Source organism: Ricinus communis, chromosome 3, assembly GCF_019578655.1.
Source record: "Ricinus communis isolate WT05 ecotype wild-type chromosome 3, ASM1957865v1, whole genome shotgun sequence".
NCBI classification, from domain to species: domain Eukaryota; kingdom Viridiplantae; phylum Streptophyta; class Magnoliopsida; order Malpighiales; family Euphorbiaceae; genus Ricinus; species Ricinus communis.
The window spans coordinates 26,236,165-26,251,322 of NC_063258.1; the positions used below are offsets into that span (position 1 = coordinate 26,236,165).

General features: G+C 31.2%; 3 protein-coding genes across 3 annotated transcripts; 2 read left to right on the plus strand and 1 right to left on the minus strand.

The window, feature by feature from the left end:
- The first annotated feature begins 271 nt into the window (after window positions 1-271).
- Window positions 272-3,464, plus strand: LOC8275866 (ribosome biogenesis regulatory protein homolog). Its single transcript, XM_002524428.4, has 8 exons — window positions 272-449; window positions 897-1,047; window positions 1,540-1,591; window positions 2,166-2,294; window positions 2,460-2,577; window positions 2,673-2,856; window positions 2,949-3,062; window positions 3,150-3,464. The coding sequence occupies exons 1-8, from the start codon at window positions 358-360 to the stop codon at window positions 3,330-3,332; spliced, it is 1,023 nt and encodes a 340-aa protein (XP_002524474.2). The 5' UTR covers window positions 272-357; the 3' UTR covers window positions 3,333-3,464.
- Window positions 3,465-4,828: 1,364 nt separating this feature from the next.
- LOC8275865 (adenine nucleotide transporter BT1, chloroplastic/mitochondrial) lies at window positions 4,829-7,772 on the plus strand. Its single transcript, XM_002524427.4, has 3 exons — window positions 4,829-5,910; window positions 6,640-6,801; window positions 6,888-7,772. Exons 1-3 carry the CDS (start codon window positions 5,302-5,304, stop codon window positions 7,356-7,358), a joined length of 1,242 nt encoding a protein of 413 aa, XP_002524473.1. The 5' UTR covers window positions 4,829-5,301; the 3' UTR covers window positions 7,359-7,772.
- A 2,431-nt stretch (window positions 7,773-10,203) lies between these two features.
- On the minus strand, window positions 10,204-12,127 carry LOC8275864 (uncharacterized protein At2g34160). Its single transcript, XM_002524426.4, has 5 exons — window positions 11,853-12,127; window positions 11,645-11,693; window positions 10,966-11,028; window positions 10,816-10,880; window positions 10,204-10,496 (listed from the first exon to the last, which is right to left on the minus strand). Exons 1-5 carry the CDS (start codon window positions 11,970-11,972, stop codon window positions 10,401-10,403), a joined length of 393 nt encoding a protein of 130 aa, XP_002524472.1. The 5' UTR covers window positions 11,973-12,127; the 3' UTR covers window positions 10,204-10,400.
- Window positions 12,128-15,158: the final 3,031 nt, after the last annotated feature.

Genomic DNA, 15,158 nt, shown 5'->3' on the forward strand with positions numbered 1-15,158 from the left:
ACAAAAAAGAAAAACCCATCTTCTGATCCCTGAGATTTTTGTGTTTTTGGCTTTGGTCCTTAAATCTATTTGTATTTTTATGGGGTCCCTAAATTATTAATGTTGTTGACACTCATGGCCTTTCTGACTAATTTGAAGCACATTTTAATAAAGGATCTTCGAATTTTGTTTAAGAGTTAGTTTTAATGGGCCGGGACTCCAATAAGTGAAATAGGCCCAATTAAATTGGGCTATCTCAATCAGAGAAGCCTATAGATTTTAGAAGAAGAGGGCACTAATTATAAACCTCTGTGATAAACCCGTCTCTCTCTTTTTCTTTTTCTTCTTCTTCTTCAGTTTTAGGGTATCGAGTTTCTAATGGACACTGAAACGCAGCAATACGACGTCGACTTGGGACATCTTTTAGCTTTTGATCCTCACCACAATTTTCCATCTCTACCTTCATCCAGGTAACTTCTTTGTGCTCTATTTTTCAAGGTTATTTTGGTATCTTTATTTTCCTTTTCATTTATCTGCTTTATAAATTTTACTTGCCGCCTGAACTTTATTCTTGGTAAATTAATATTATTTCAAATTGTAACTGATTTCATACAGTGAATAATAACTACGAAGTAAGTAATTTTAGATTAACTATTTGCAAGATTTTATAGATTATACTTGTTTACTTTAAAAATCAGAAAGGTTATGTATTTGGTGCAAATTATTAAGCTTTTAATAGGCAGAAACCAATCAGGTAATGATACCATGCATTTATGTAATATGTTATTGAGTAGAGATGTTGCTTTTTATTTTTAATTGTGTATGAATTTCTGTGTGCATGTAGTATATAGATTGTTGTATTTAGCTTTAGGAGAGCATGTTGTGACTTGGTTATTCTACTTGTATCGTTTTCATAGGGAGGACTTGGTGAAGGAATGTATTACAAAGGGAACTGAGCTAATTCAAGCTGTTGCAGCTGGTCTCTTTAATTTACCTTCAACTGAAGATATAGATGGTCCACTTGTCAAGTTGCCACCGCCAAAATTGAAATTGCCCAGAGAAAAGCATGTAAGTTGTTCTTTTTCTTTAGAATTCTATTGTTGGTGCCTCAATAAACTAGATTTAGAAAGAGATGAAAGAGGGGTCAAGTAAAGAGAGAGAGTTTTTATTTACTGTTGTTGTTATGAGGTCTCATCTCGAGTCATCAAAGTGTGCGTGTGGAAAGTTGAGGGAAAGGTTTTAATTGCACTATTTTGCTTGCTTCAAGTGTTTTTATCATTGAAATTAGAAGTTCAAGAAATACATTGAGAAAAGCTGTGAACTTTGAGGGCTGAATTTATGCCTAATCCAGAGATAAGAAAATGGCCTAGTGAAGAAATTTCGCATCAGAATTTGTAGTTTTTGTTTTCTTTCAATTGGATATGCTGCTGTTGAAATCTTATGTTGGATAATGCATCTTCTTTTTTGTTTACCTCAGCATTCTCATCATGCTAGGTGCTAGAGCGATTTTATGTTGTGTTTAGAATGGTTACTTATCATTTTTTCATGTGATATTTTCAGTTGCCAAAGCCCAAACCTCCTACGAAATGGGAATTGTTTGCCAAAGCAAAAGGTAGTTTTTCTTAATTGTGATTTGTAACTAGATATGAAATAAAATTTAGTTTTTGAAAGAGTTTACTTTCTAATTGTAATTTATCTAATTGGGATCCAGGATTTTATAGTATGACCTGGGATAGTTATGAGGTTATCTATCTAATCAATTGTTTCTTCTTCTGTTGAGAATTTAAGTCCCTAGGAGTTTTAACTCTTAATAAGCATAATCTAAAGATTTTAAATTTTATTGCTTTTTAGTATATAAGAATTTAAATATATAGTTCTTCAATTTTAAATTTGCATTTTTATTGAAAATTAAGTCAGTATTATACAGCAATTTGAGTTTTAAGTAGTACATAACAGAAAAGTTTCAAGACTTTTTCTTTCCTTCTTAATCTTAAAATCTTGTGGAATTTTTAAATTCAATCTTAAATTTATCCAAAGATGATAGATTTTAACTCTCAAGATTGTTAACTTCATCCATTAGTATCTTAACAGAAGAATGTGCCTAAAGGTTGTGGCTGGATCTTCTTTTTTTCTTAAATTATTCAGAGCTGATATGCTTGGTTTTGTTTGATTGATGTGTCTGTTAGGTATACAGCAACATAAGAAAGACAAGAGGGTATGGGATGAACAAACTCACTCTTGGAAACGTCGTTATGGATATGATCGTGTTAATGATGATAAAGATGTTCCCATCATTGATGCCAAGATGACTGATGGTAATGCTTTTCTTTGAATTAATTTTCTTTTGTAAAACCATAAAAATGTATATTTACTCTTTGCAAACCAATAAATTATATATGGAAAAGTATATCAGGCTTATAATCACTAAAACAAAAGCCATCAGATTTGTTTTACACATGAATGATTGTTCCTTTCTGCAGAGATAGGGGAGGATCCATTTGCAAAGAGAAAAGCAGAGAAAAAGAAAAGAGTCGAGAAACAGGAGAAGAATAGGTTTCAGAATTTGAAACAAGCTTCAAAAGCGGGTGCTTTGCCAAGGTTTTCCCCTTTCATTACCACAACCACCTAGAGACACCTTTTGTGGCAGCATTTTAATATATTTACGTAAAAAATTTGCCAACTCTTTGCTGCAGCCACATTCAGCTAGCTGCCACAGCTTTGCCCATAACTGGAACTAAGGCTGCACCAAAGAAGGTTAGCAAAGATGAATTAGGAAGTGTAGCTGGACTAGCTGCAACTGCAACAGCCAGTGGTGGGAAATTTGACAAGAAGTTGCCAGGAGAAAAGCCTGCCAAAATGCAAGGGAAACATCGCAAGGTTCGTACCTACTTGTGACAATGCAATCTGATTCCACTGTTTCTCCTACATCTCCAGTTGAAGTTTTAAAACTTCTACTTGTCTTCGTTCAGTTTTTACCAGTTGTGGAAGGATCAGGGATGGGCAGACAGGAGAGAGAGCAAACTGACAAAGTTCTCAGCAAAATTTTTGCACAGAATTCTCATGAGATACTTAACATTGATAAGGTATGCTGAAGGCAATTGAAGGTTGATTTTAGCATTGCTGTCTCATTGGACAATTTTACTCAATTAAGTCTCATGTCTGGAAAATAGGCTGTTTCGAAGTACACTGTCAAGAAAGAGAAGAGTCAAAGGAATCAGCAAGGGAAATCTTCTACAAGCTCGAGCAAGTTAAAAGCAAATAGCAAACCGATGAAAGCGAAGGGCAAATCCAACAAGAAGCCTGCAAAAGGATTCTCTTCAAAGAAGGGGAAGGGGAAGGGGAAGGCAAAATGAAACTCATAATTAGAAATCACCATTTAGATGTTACAGAATTTTGGTCAAGTTGCAATTTTTGTTTATGATAAAGAAAAGGGATCTCTTTGTATTAGATTGTTATTTTTTGCAGGCAGAGTTCTTATGTCCTCATTTTTATGTCTCTCTCTCTGTCTCTCTCTCTCGCACACACTCGCAAAAACAGGTGCATACATTTTATCACCAGGTCGTAATTTGATCTATAGTGGTAGAAGGGTGTGTTGACATGCTAATCGCATAGATAATGTGATTGAGCTTGCAGAGCAACAGCTAACAAGTGAGAGTTTGTTAGATAGCTAAAAAAGGGAAATGGATCTGAGTCCCGCCATTTGATGTGTCAACTGATGTTACTTCTTTTCTAAAAAGAAAAAAGATCTTTGCAAACGTAGCCCAATTGTTCTTGTGGTGCCAACCAACTTCGGAGCCTGGAGAAAAAAATTTCAGTATGACCTTTTCTGGGGACCCATCCCCTTCAAAACAAAAATGGGATAAAAATATCAATTTTATCTGAAACTTGTGGCAATGGAGGGACATGCAGAAGAACTCGAGACATGAAGACAAAAGAAACAGATAAGTCGAGAAAGAAGCAAAAATGAAACCTTTTTCTGTATCATATTTGCTCTGTTTTCTTATTTTCTTCAATTTATCTATTTGTTTATTCAAATTTAGGAATGACATTAAGCTCAGTAATGTCAATATAAGATATTTTTGGTGAATTGAGAAGAAAAAGAAAGCAAGAAGCTGTTGAACCTTTAATCACTTGCAAGCAAAACATTACATGTATTTCATTCACAACTGTGATTAAGTTTGGTTCTAAAGAAAATTCTTATTTTCCAGTGGTGAGCATTGAGCAAGAGAAACCGAGGACTTAGTGCAACACATTCTCACTTTATTCTATTACCAGAATTTCACTCACTTTATTTGACGAAAATAGTGAGTTGATAAGTACTTGGAATTTAGACGTTATGTCTGGTCAAATTCAAAAAGGAACAAAATTAAACTAATCTCCATTATCTCCGGGTCAGATTAGATGTTCTAATTCTTTTTCTTTAATTAGACTTTTTCTTTTAAGTTATTACTTAAAAGTCTTGACATTTTATTAGAATGGTGGCAAAAAGAGAAAAAAGACCCTTACACCTACATATAGAAATTATGAATTAAGTTATTCTGTGATTGATTTCTTTAATAAAAAATGAACTTATAAATTTATGCATTCATTCTATGCTAAAACTTAATTATCCACTCAACGTATCTATATCAACATATATCATTTGACTCTAATAGGATTAAAAGTTCCAACTTTTTTTTTAATATCATCAAATCAAAATTCAAATAATCTATTATTCAAATTGTGTAGGCACAACACTTGTATGTTTATTAGAATATTTCTATTGTATCTATAAAATAACGTACCAACTTGAAAAAAAAAATAAATAAATAAAGATTTACGAACATGTTCTAAGGACATTTTTATTAGGGTTAGAGACTTGACTCGAAGTTGCTCTCGCGACTCTGACTCCTCATATAACATCAAAAGGGGCGGCTTTTAGTATAAACAAAACCAAAGCCAACGCTGTGCTTAGCAAATATTAAAGTTTACGCTCTTTTCTTCTACTTCTCTGCTTCACTGTAGAGAAGAGGAGAGAAGAGCATCTAAGATCATCTGGTAATCTTTGTTTTTCACGAATATATATTTTTTTCTTTTAACATACCTTTATTCTCTCTATTCTTTTATTGTTGCCTTTCGAGTATATTTGCTTATATCCTTATAAAGATTCGTTCTTTAACCAACTTTCTATGCACCCATTTCAAAAAATTCCATTTTTTATAATACTTGTTTGAGCTGTTACCATTTCTTTTTAATCTCCAAACTGCAAATTTATTGTGTTCTTGAAGACTATCTGGTTCTGGGTATTTTAAGGAGAGTGCAAAGGTTGAACCTTTAGTAGCTATGGATAGAAATAGTCTGCAAGTTGTTCAACACAGAAACCATAGTGTGGCATTTTGTAATTCTGGTGTTAAGCTTGAGTTATTTGCTCGAGAGAATAATAGTGTTAGGAGAGATGTTTATCCTGCCCGTGGTTTATTTGCTAGTGTTAATCAAGTAGGTAAGGGGTTTGGGATTTCCCCAAATCCTCCAAATTCATTAGAAAATGCTACAAACGCAAAATTTCCAGCTGCTAGTATGCAGATGAAATTTGTTGTTATTGAGCCGGCTTTTCCGGTTGAGAGGACTTCTGAGCCAGTTATAGGTGAGGTATTGGAAGTAGTAGGAGAGAAAGAAGTGGTGAAGAAGAAAAAGAAAGCAAGTGGATTTAAATGGAAAATTAAGGTTGGAAATCAGGCATTGAGAAGGTTGATCAGCGGGGGAGTTGCTGGCGCCGTTTCGCGCACTGCTGTTGCTCCCTTAGAGACAATAAGGACCCATTTGATGGTGGGGAATTGTGGACATTCATCAATGGAGGTGTTTGATAATATTATGAAGAGCGATGGCTGGAAGGGCCTGTTTAGGGGCAATTTTGTTAATGTTATCCGGGTTGCACCAAGCAAAGCTATCGAGGTGTGTATTCTTGATTACTAATTTTATGTTTACATTATCTTATCCAATGATAAGTATTCTTCTTTGTTGGGTGCTTTTTTTTGTTTTCTAGCTAGAAAATGGACTTACAAGACCACTCACATAATTTAACACTTTATTAGATAATGCTGCTGTTCCCCTTCTACTTGGTGTTTGTTGGGTGCTATTTTAATTGCTCAAATTGTTCTGTTTTTGGCATTCGAACAATTTGACTAACGGTTTCATCATATTTGGCATGTGTTTGGCTGTGGGTTGTGGTCCTTATAAAACCAACTCTTTTCTGGATGTTACTGTCTTGTTAGATTATGTTCTTAGGATGAAATAATTTTTTGGGCCTTTGAAGGGAGGGCAGTTTGTTTTGCAATTGTGATCCTGGAATCTTAATGGATTAAATTTTGGTGCTCCAGTTCCCTTCTTTTCTGTTTCATACGACTTGGGCAGACTGATAATAACATATCATTTCAAATTTCTGTCTATGACCTTTAGTACATGCGAGCTTGAATATTGCCGTTCCTGATTATGTGTTTGTGTGAGAAAACACCTGGTTTTGCATTGAAATGTTTGTCTTCCTAAAAAACCAAATTAGTCTATTACAACAACCTCTGTTATATTTGTTACATTAAATAGGATTTGAAGCTTTATTAGATCTGTTAGTTTTCTTATCAAATATCAGATGAATGTATTAACAATGCTTATGGATCCTTTCTACAGTTATTTGCTTATGATACTGTCCTGAAGCACTTGACACCTAAACCAGGGGAGCAGCCGATTATCCCAATCCCTGCCTCATCAATAGCTGGCGCTGTAGCAGGAATTAGTTCCACGTTGATCACATACCCTCTCGAGTTACTCAAAACCCGACTAACTGTGCAGGTAAACTCATTGCTTGGAAGTCTTGATGAATTACAACGAGAGATCTTTCCTTCTTATAAACTCAATTTCTTCAAATCTGCTTGCAGAGAGGAGTGTACAACAATTTTGTTGATGCTTTCTTACGGATTGTGCGAGAGGAAGGACCTGCTGAACTTTACAGAGGTCTCACCCCTAGTCTAATAGGAGTTGTCCCCTATGCTGCTGCCAATTACTTTGCTTATGATACACTGAGGAAAGCATACAAAAAGGCTTTCAAGAAAGAAGAAATTGGAAATGTCATGACTTTACTAATTGGATCAGCTGCTGGTGCATTCTCAAGTACTGCAAGTTTCCCACTTGAGGTGGCTCGGAAGCACATGCAAGCAGGTGCTCTTAATGGGAGACAGTACCAGAACATGCTTCATGCCCTCGCGAGCATTCTTGAGAAAGAAGGACTAGGAGGTCTGTACAGAGGGTTGGGCCCAAGCTGCATGAAATTAGTTCCCGCGGCAGGCATTTCTTTCATGTGCTATGAGGCATGCAAGAGGATACTGATTGTGGAAGAGGAAGATTCTTAACTTTTAAAAGGAGATGCCGTATTTTGTGAAGGTGCCCATGTTTGTAGCTTGGGAATGAAGAGGGAACCATACAGTGATAATGAGAGTCTTATGACATTGACTCCGTTTGGTTTACTTATTTTATCTTAGTTAGGATTTAGTTTAAAGGATATCTTTTGAAGAAATGATATTAGTCGGTTCTTCAGCATCTAAAAGTTCCCCGGTTCATTCTTTTTCACAGAGCACGAGTTCAGTATGACTTTCTTCTGATGTAATAATATATATACATACAACAGATCTTGGCGAAGATTCAAAATGTCTGATTATACTTTACACTGCTTCCTCAACCAGGGGTGGCCTTTCTTTTTCACCTTTGTTGCTCAATAGAATGGCCATGACTGGATGAAACTAATTGGTTTCCTTTCAAGTTGGTAATTTTTGAATTATATAATTACTTAAGATAGGATTGTATCCTTAATGCTAGGCAACTTCAGTGTAAAAGAATACCTCGTCAGCTAGTGGGTGAGGGTGCCTCAATTTGCCAGCCAGTCTACAGACGTTGCAAGCATAATAGCATAATACTTTTTTAATCATAGAAGATTGATATGGCACATCAAGAAGGGGAGAAAACATAGTAGTGATACGAGATGGCAAGGAACACCAGAATGGAGGCTAGGGCTGCAAATAAGCCGAGCCGCTCGCGACCTACTTAGAGCTCGGCTCGATAAAAGCTCATTTGAGTTCGGTTGTCAGGATAAATGAGCTGAGCTCGTCTAGTAGACGAGGCGAGCTCAAGCTTAGTAATGCTCGACTAGTCTAAGTTTGCGAGCTGGCTCATGAAGGAGCTCGCGAACTAGCTCATTAAAGAATTTAATAAATAAATAAACAGATAATATATTTTAATTGAAAAAATAAATAAATAAATAAATAGACCATAAAAATTTAATTTTTATTACATTAAAATAACAATATATACTAACAAATTAGATTTTAAATGTAAATTCTTTAATTGAATAATTTTAGTGTTACGTAATCAAGTGTTAGTTTAATAACATTATTAATTAAGTTGGCATTTGATTATTATATTTAGTTATTATTAATGTCTTACCAATTTACTTTTTATCTAAATTAATTGAAATAAAATAATAAAATAAAAATAATGTAGTTTTAATATATGATAAAGATAACTTAATTCAACCTAAACTACGTTATCTTACTGTAAGATTATGTAGTTTTAGTGTTGAATGAACAAGCATATATTATTTAAATGCTTAAAGATATTTGAAAAATTATAGTTTATGCATTTATAAATTAACAAGACATGAGTAAATTTTTTACAATATGCTTAATGTGAAGCTTATAGATAGAATAAAGACTATTATAAATGATAATTATCTTTAGTGATTTTTGCAAATTGCATGATTTTTACAAAAATAATATTGCATTATCTTTAACGCTTTCAAAAATTACAAATTATTGCAAGCTGCATTATATCACTTGTTTTGTGACATTTTATTCTAATTTCATTTGTTGTATTCATGGAGTTTGTCGAACTCTTTATTTTTATCAAGAATTTGATTTAATTATTTTAGTTTTTGAATTTATATATAAATTTTATTTTTGTGTATAATTTATTTATAATTCTAAAATTAACAGCTATATATTTGATAAAATCCAGCTTGTTTAACATACTTGAAATTGAGTAGAGCTCGAGCTTCATTTATTTATATAAGTACCAAGCTAATAATGAGTGGAGCTCGAGTTTAGCTCATTTATATATATTATCGAGTTAATTATGAGCCGAGCTCGAGCATATAAAAATTATAACGAGCCGAGCTCGAGCACTATAATATAAAATATTATCAAACTCGAGCTCTTAGTCAAATTTCTGCAAGCCGAGTCTAAACATTGAAAAACTCGACTCGGCTCAGCTCGTTTGCACTCCCTAATGGAGAGGCATATTGGAACCTGGGTTGTGAGCCTACCGCACTCTTTCCCAGCAGGCACTCACAGCCCCATATTGCTCACATCTTTCTGTAGTTGCTGAGAGCATAAGATGCTAAAACTAGGGGCATCTTATAAGCCTGAAGAGAGAAAGGCGACGAATACAAAAAGGGTATATTACCTAGTCTACTTTGCTTGTATACCTTTTTGTCATGATTTGCAAGTTCTTGATGATTCCTCCTTCCGTTCCAATTTGGCGTAAGGTAGAAGATCAAAAGGACGATATGCTGATTGTTTTAGCTTAATAGCACTTGATTTGACCATATCTTGTACTGAAGAAAACTAGCTGAATTTACCGCTTCCTCCATTTTGAAAAACGATGCGATGAGCAACTTATCAGATTGGCATTGCTTTGATGGCCTCCCCCTCACCATCAGGCAGTACTACTCGTGCTTTATTAAATTTCTTAAAGGATATTTCTTAATAAAAATAAAAATAAACAAGTAGCCATGCATTTCAGGAAATAGAATTATTGATGTCTTGCATAGGAGACAATAAGCAACAGCAGTAAACCTCGCCAAGAAGTACCCCATCACTCCCACAATGATGTTAGATCCAACAAACATACATGTGCCCGGCAGTGAGCAGAGTTAATATTTGTTTTTGGTGCTCGCAACCACTGTTTTTTAGTTTTTCGACGGCCCTCTTAAGTCTAAAGCAAAGGTGTGGATTCTTTCCAGCCAGTTCATTCCCTATAAGAACGTTAAAGAACAACACAAATGATAGTGATTTTAGGACAAAAAAGAGTACCAAATAACAATTAGGGTTATGTCAATAGTGATTTGACAAGCACTGAAGATGAAACAACACTGACATCTCCATGTGGCTAAAAGCGAAGAAAGACTAAACTCAAAACATCAGATAACAAAATTGAATCTTGCATAGCACGCGGATTTTGTTTAGATTCCTCCAGCACAATAAAAATTTCACACCTATGAACCCATTCAAGATCACATCTCAAAGCACACCTAAAATCTAAGAAATGCACTAATTAAATGTGATGATCAGTAGTAGTTCATAAAAAACAAATCCATTCAGATAATAGGAAACAACCCGATTTCAACTCTGCTCTTCACCATCTACAATATCTCTCTCTTCAGCAGCAGCTGCCATCAATTCATCAAAGTTTTCAGTCTTCCCCAGCAGTATCTCAATCTGAGGATGATCAAGGACATATATCAGTGTCACAATGTGATTGGAAAATAAATAAATAAACACCAGTACAAAGAGAACTATTTCAAGTATAAATAAGTAGGAGGGAAACCAAATATTTGAAAATAAACAAGCGCTCCAGCTAATGAAGGAGCCGAAGTCCTTTAAATAATTGATGAGATATAAAAGGAAAAAAGGTAGTATTTATTCAAAATGGTGAATACATAATGGACCATTAAAGGGGACATTGTGCAGCTAATTATGGTAAAATAGGTCTACTGGAGCATCCAAAATTAAGTATTAAACACACGCATCTCTTTACCTTAGCTTTCTGGACAGGCCGTCCTCTTGATTCATCTTTCATATCAACAGTGGAAGTCATGATTTCTGTACAGAGAATCAATTATATAAGAATCAGAACTTAAACAATTAGCTGAGACATGAATATTTGATCAAAGACACACAATCTTACTCCTTTCAATAGCCAATCCATTGTTCTTCAGAATTTCAGCAACAGTCACAACAGTAGCAATAGCTGCAGACATGATAGAACACACACATAGTAGTCGGCGAAAGTGCCACTAAATATTGGTTTATGAACACAGCAAAATACATTTCAATGACATTGGCATATGATATATCCATAGGAAAAGAATTTCAACAAGCTAAAACCGGGTAAAAAAAGCACAGCTACATGCTTTCTGTTTGTTGATAATGATGATATAAAACACGAGATTTACAATATAAACACAAAATTGTAGCAGTACGGCATACAATTTCCTAATATGAGAATCACCTTAATAACTACCGCAAGACGCTCACGCGGGGCGCGTGCGCGCACACACACACACACAAACTCACACCCCTTGATACTATAAACAGAGAAAACATTAACTCACACCCAGACCCCATAATTCCTATAAACAGGGAAAACAATAACACTCTGTTCGATAGAGGATTTGAATTTGAGAAATAAATAGGGTTTATCAGGTTAGTTATTGGTAAAAATTATATAAACTAATAAACAAATATATGCTTATTATTGGCTGTAAGATATTGACATCAATGAAAAACATTGAAAAAAAAAAAACGGGAGCTTAAAAGAATAGCAATAAGCATTAAGATCTGAGCAAGTAATCTCATGTATATACCCATTCCAAGAGCAGACAGCTCCACCTCATTGTGCTGCTGCATATACCTCTGCATACCAAAAATTGAGCATACACCCATCAGAACTTAATTCTGTTTTATTTTTATTTTTTTAAGAAAAAAAAACAAACAAACAATTAAATTAGGTTAAGATGAAAAGGAAGTTATAAAATGAGAAAAGTCTAAAACCTAAACAGAAAGAGAAATGACCTTGGCGAGATTGACATAGAAAAACAAGGGCTTTTTGGTGTTGGAGACTTGAATACGATTTTTCTTGTGTAGATCTCCTGCCAAGTTGATGTTGTTAACTCCCTCTGTAATTTCTTCCATTGAAGCTAACTAATTGATAAAGGAAACAGAATTTGGAAAACCCAAACCCTAACCCTAACTCTAGGTTTTTTCACTTTTCGATGGTTGATAACAATAGATGAGATATAAAATAGTAGAAATGAATAAAAATTGAAAAAGAATAACAAACATAGGAGTTATCTATTTATCTATAATCTATCTATTATCTATTACTCATAATCTATAACTTATAAAGTATATTCTATCTGTTTCTCTCTAATTACGATTATAATATATAAATAATATTAGCAAGATGGTACTGATTGTTTAATTAATTATTTATTAATTAATTTTATTAATAAGAATTTTATTACTATACGTCCAAAATCTATTAGAAATTCAACATTGTTTACCAGATAAAATTTTTTAAATTATTAAAATATAATAAAGGTTTAATAATTATATATATTATATAAATAATAAAAAAAATTAGCGGTTTGCTAATATAAAAAAAGTACCTACTTATAATGTTAATTTCTTTTTAAATAAGAAAGATAAAAAATTACTAATTGAAAATGAAAAGGGATATTAAACTAGAAGAGATATTTATAATTTTAATAATCATAAATTTTATATAATAATAATAAATATGAGTACTATAGGAATTAATTGATTTTATTTTTATATTTTTTATATTTATATAATACATTTCGGTAATTTTTAAAAAATAAATAATATATAATATAAAAAATAAAAAACATTATTACAATACTTTTTGAGATAAAAAGATTAATTTTATATTAGAAAAAGAATGAAACGAAATATATATTAATCTTGGATCGAAAAAACCTACATACAGAAATAAGTTGTCGGTTAAGAAAGCTGCTTGATTACTCATACTCAATCAAAGGATCGAATATTAACAAGAAAATTAAAATTAAATGTAATAAATATTATAAATTAAAAGATTGAGCTGTAAATATATTATTTTTAAAATATAATAAAAATAATTTATTAAATAAATTAACAAATTAATTTTTAATTGAAATTATTTTGATTTATTAGATAAAATTGTGCAACTCATATGATAGAAAATATGTTATGCAATATGATATTTGAGTTGTTATGAATAGGATTAGAGCATAAATGAATAGTTTGAAGATGAATAATAGGTTAGCCCAAAGAAGCCTTTAATGAGGGCTAAGTGTAGATGGAGGCAAGGACAACATGTTTAGATAAGAACCAGTTTTTGAAGAGCTACTAAAGTGACAGTATTTTATAATAAAAAGGTGCATGAGATGGGTATATATATATAATATTAAAAAATCTTAAAATTATTAATGTGTTGAGTTTTGAAAAATCTTAAAATAAGTAATTTTCTTGAAAAAATTTATATCGATAAAGTGAATTATATGTTAAACTTAAACAATTAACTAACTAGGATAGATTTTCTTTAATATTCAAATTCACATAATTTCTACATTTGTTATTATAATTCTACATCATAACTATAAAAGCATTCTCAATAGCAATTTTTATTTTAAAGTGTATAATTTTTATAATAAAAAACATCTTAGAAAATATTTAAATATAAAACATAAAATATTTTATTTAAATCTAATAGACTTTTTATATTTTATTCTTTGTTTTATTTTTATTTCTAAGAATATTAATAGTTTTAATTTTTTTCTTTTTAATTTCTACAAATGAAAAACATGAATATGTATATATATAGTTTTAATTTTTTTCTTTTTAATTTCTACAAATGAAAAACATGAATATGTATATATATTAATTTTTGAGACTTAAAATTTTTTTGACACGAGTGTCTAATTTTTGACATGTAAGATTTTTATTTGGACATATGTACTTTTTTGACACATAGGACTTAAGATTAAGTGTAATTTTATAGATTTTTCTATTAATTTATTAATTAATAAGTTACATTCCTAATTAAGCACAGACTCTAATCCTACAAAATAATATATTGAATATATTTTAATATTATATTAACGAATAAATAGTTTTCTAATCATATAATAATATTAATTTTATCCTAAAAAATAGTATATTTAATTATATTTTAATATTTTAATATTATAATTAATAAATTAATTTTTTAATTAGATAATAATTCTAAGTGTAGAAAATAGCATCTTAAATTATATTCTTAGTATTATTTTAAATAATAAGTTAACTTTTAATTATATAATAAATTTTTAATTTTAGAAATAGTAATGTCAATTATTGATATATTAATTTATATTATATTAAAACTAATTATAATAATTTTTAAATTAATTTTTATATCATGTATTAATAAAATTTTAGAATTTTTTAAAAAATTAAGATATTTAAAAATAGTTAGTTTGCTGTTATTTTTTTAAAAAATTATAAATTAATATTAAATATTAAATATTTTATTAAATTATATCTATCAATTTAATTTTATAATTAAAGTAATAATAAGAGTCGTGCAACGCGCGGGTAATAATAAATATTAATTAAATAAAGTGTATAGAAACTTGTATTGTATTTATTAATTATATAGTATAGAGTAAAGTTTGGCTTTCCGTATGTAAAGAGTCAAATTGACTCTCTACTTTATATTTAAAGAATAAAACATATACTGCAGTGTTATTTTATGATATGACTCTTTAAAATAAAAAATTTAACATATATAAAAAGTATATTGGAGATGTTCTAATGAATAGATGTGAGGAAAAAAATCAAACTCAAATTGAAAAAATTAATTAATTGAATTGCTTGATTTAGTTTTAATCTCTTTTAAAAGGATTCAGTTAACTGGTTAAGTTTAAGTTTTAACAGTAAATTATAGTTTTATTGTTTAATTAATAAATATTTATATATAAATATAATTTCTCATTCAGTCTTTTAATCTTTTTAAATATTGAAATACTTATATATATTTTAAAAAACATTTTTTATCTTTTTCCTTCTACTCTCACATATTCTTGTTATAATTAAATATTAAATTTAAAAAAGAAAGCACAAAGTTGTTCGGCGGGTTTCCCGGTTGGGTTAGTAAAGGCAAGAAATATACCAATTAGCTTAATGCACATACGCAGGCAAGATACCACATGAACATTCTGTGCTCTGCTGTTGCCGGCATTAGACTAGCAATTCAGTGACAGTGATGGAGCAACCATTTCATAGCGCAAGAGGCCAGGATTTAAACCAAAGATAACATATAATTGTATATTGGAC

What these genes read in the sequence shown, in the direction of transcription:
- LOC8275866 (XM_002524428.4), top strand. Translation starts at nt 358, where the DNA reads ATGGACACTGAAACGCAGCAATACGACGTCGACTTGGGACATCTTTTA. An exon ending in CCATCTCTACCTTCATCCAG is followed by an intron (nt 450 to 896) that starts GTAACTTCTTTG and finishes TCGTTTTCATAG; the next exon opens with GGAGGACTTGGTGAAGGAAT. An exon ending in AGATACTTAACATTGATAAG is followed by an intron (nt 3,063 to 3,149) that starts GTATGCTGAAGG and finishes TCTGGAAAATAG; the next exon opens with GCTGTTTCGAAGTACACTGT.
- LOC8275865 (XM_002524427.4), top strand. Translation starts at nt 5,302, where the DNA reads ATGGATAGAAATAGTCTGCAAGTTGTTCAACACAGAAACCATAGTGTG. An exon ending in CACCAAGCAAAGCTATCGAG is followed by an intron (nt 5,911 to 6,639) that starts GTGTGTATTCTT and finishes TCCTTTCTACAG; the next exon opens with TTATTTGCTTATGATACTGT. An exon ending in AAACCCGACTAACTGTGCAG is followed by an intron (nt 6,802 to 6,887) that starts GTAAACTCATTG and finishes ATCTGCTTGCAG; the next exon opens with AGAGGAGTGTACAACAATTT.
- LOC8275864 (XM_002524426.4), bottom strand. Translation starts at nt 11,972, where the DNA reads ATGGAAGAAATTACAGAGGGAGTTAACAACATCAACTTGGCAGGAGAT. An exon ending in TCTATGTCAATCTCGCCAAG is followed by an intron (nt 11,694 to 11,852) that starts GTCATTTCTCTT and finishes TTTGGTATGCAG; the next exon opens with AGGTATATGCAGCAGCACAA. An exon ending in GGCCTGTCCAGAAAGCTAAG is followed by an intron (nt 10,497 to 10,815) that starts GTAAAGAGATGC and finishes GATCATCCTCAG; the next exon opens with ATTGAGATACTGCTGGGGAA.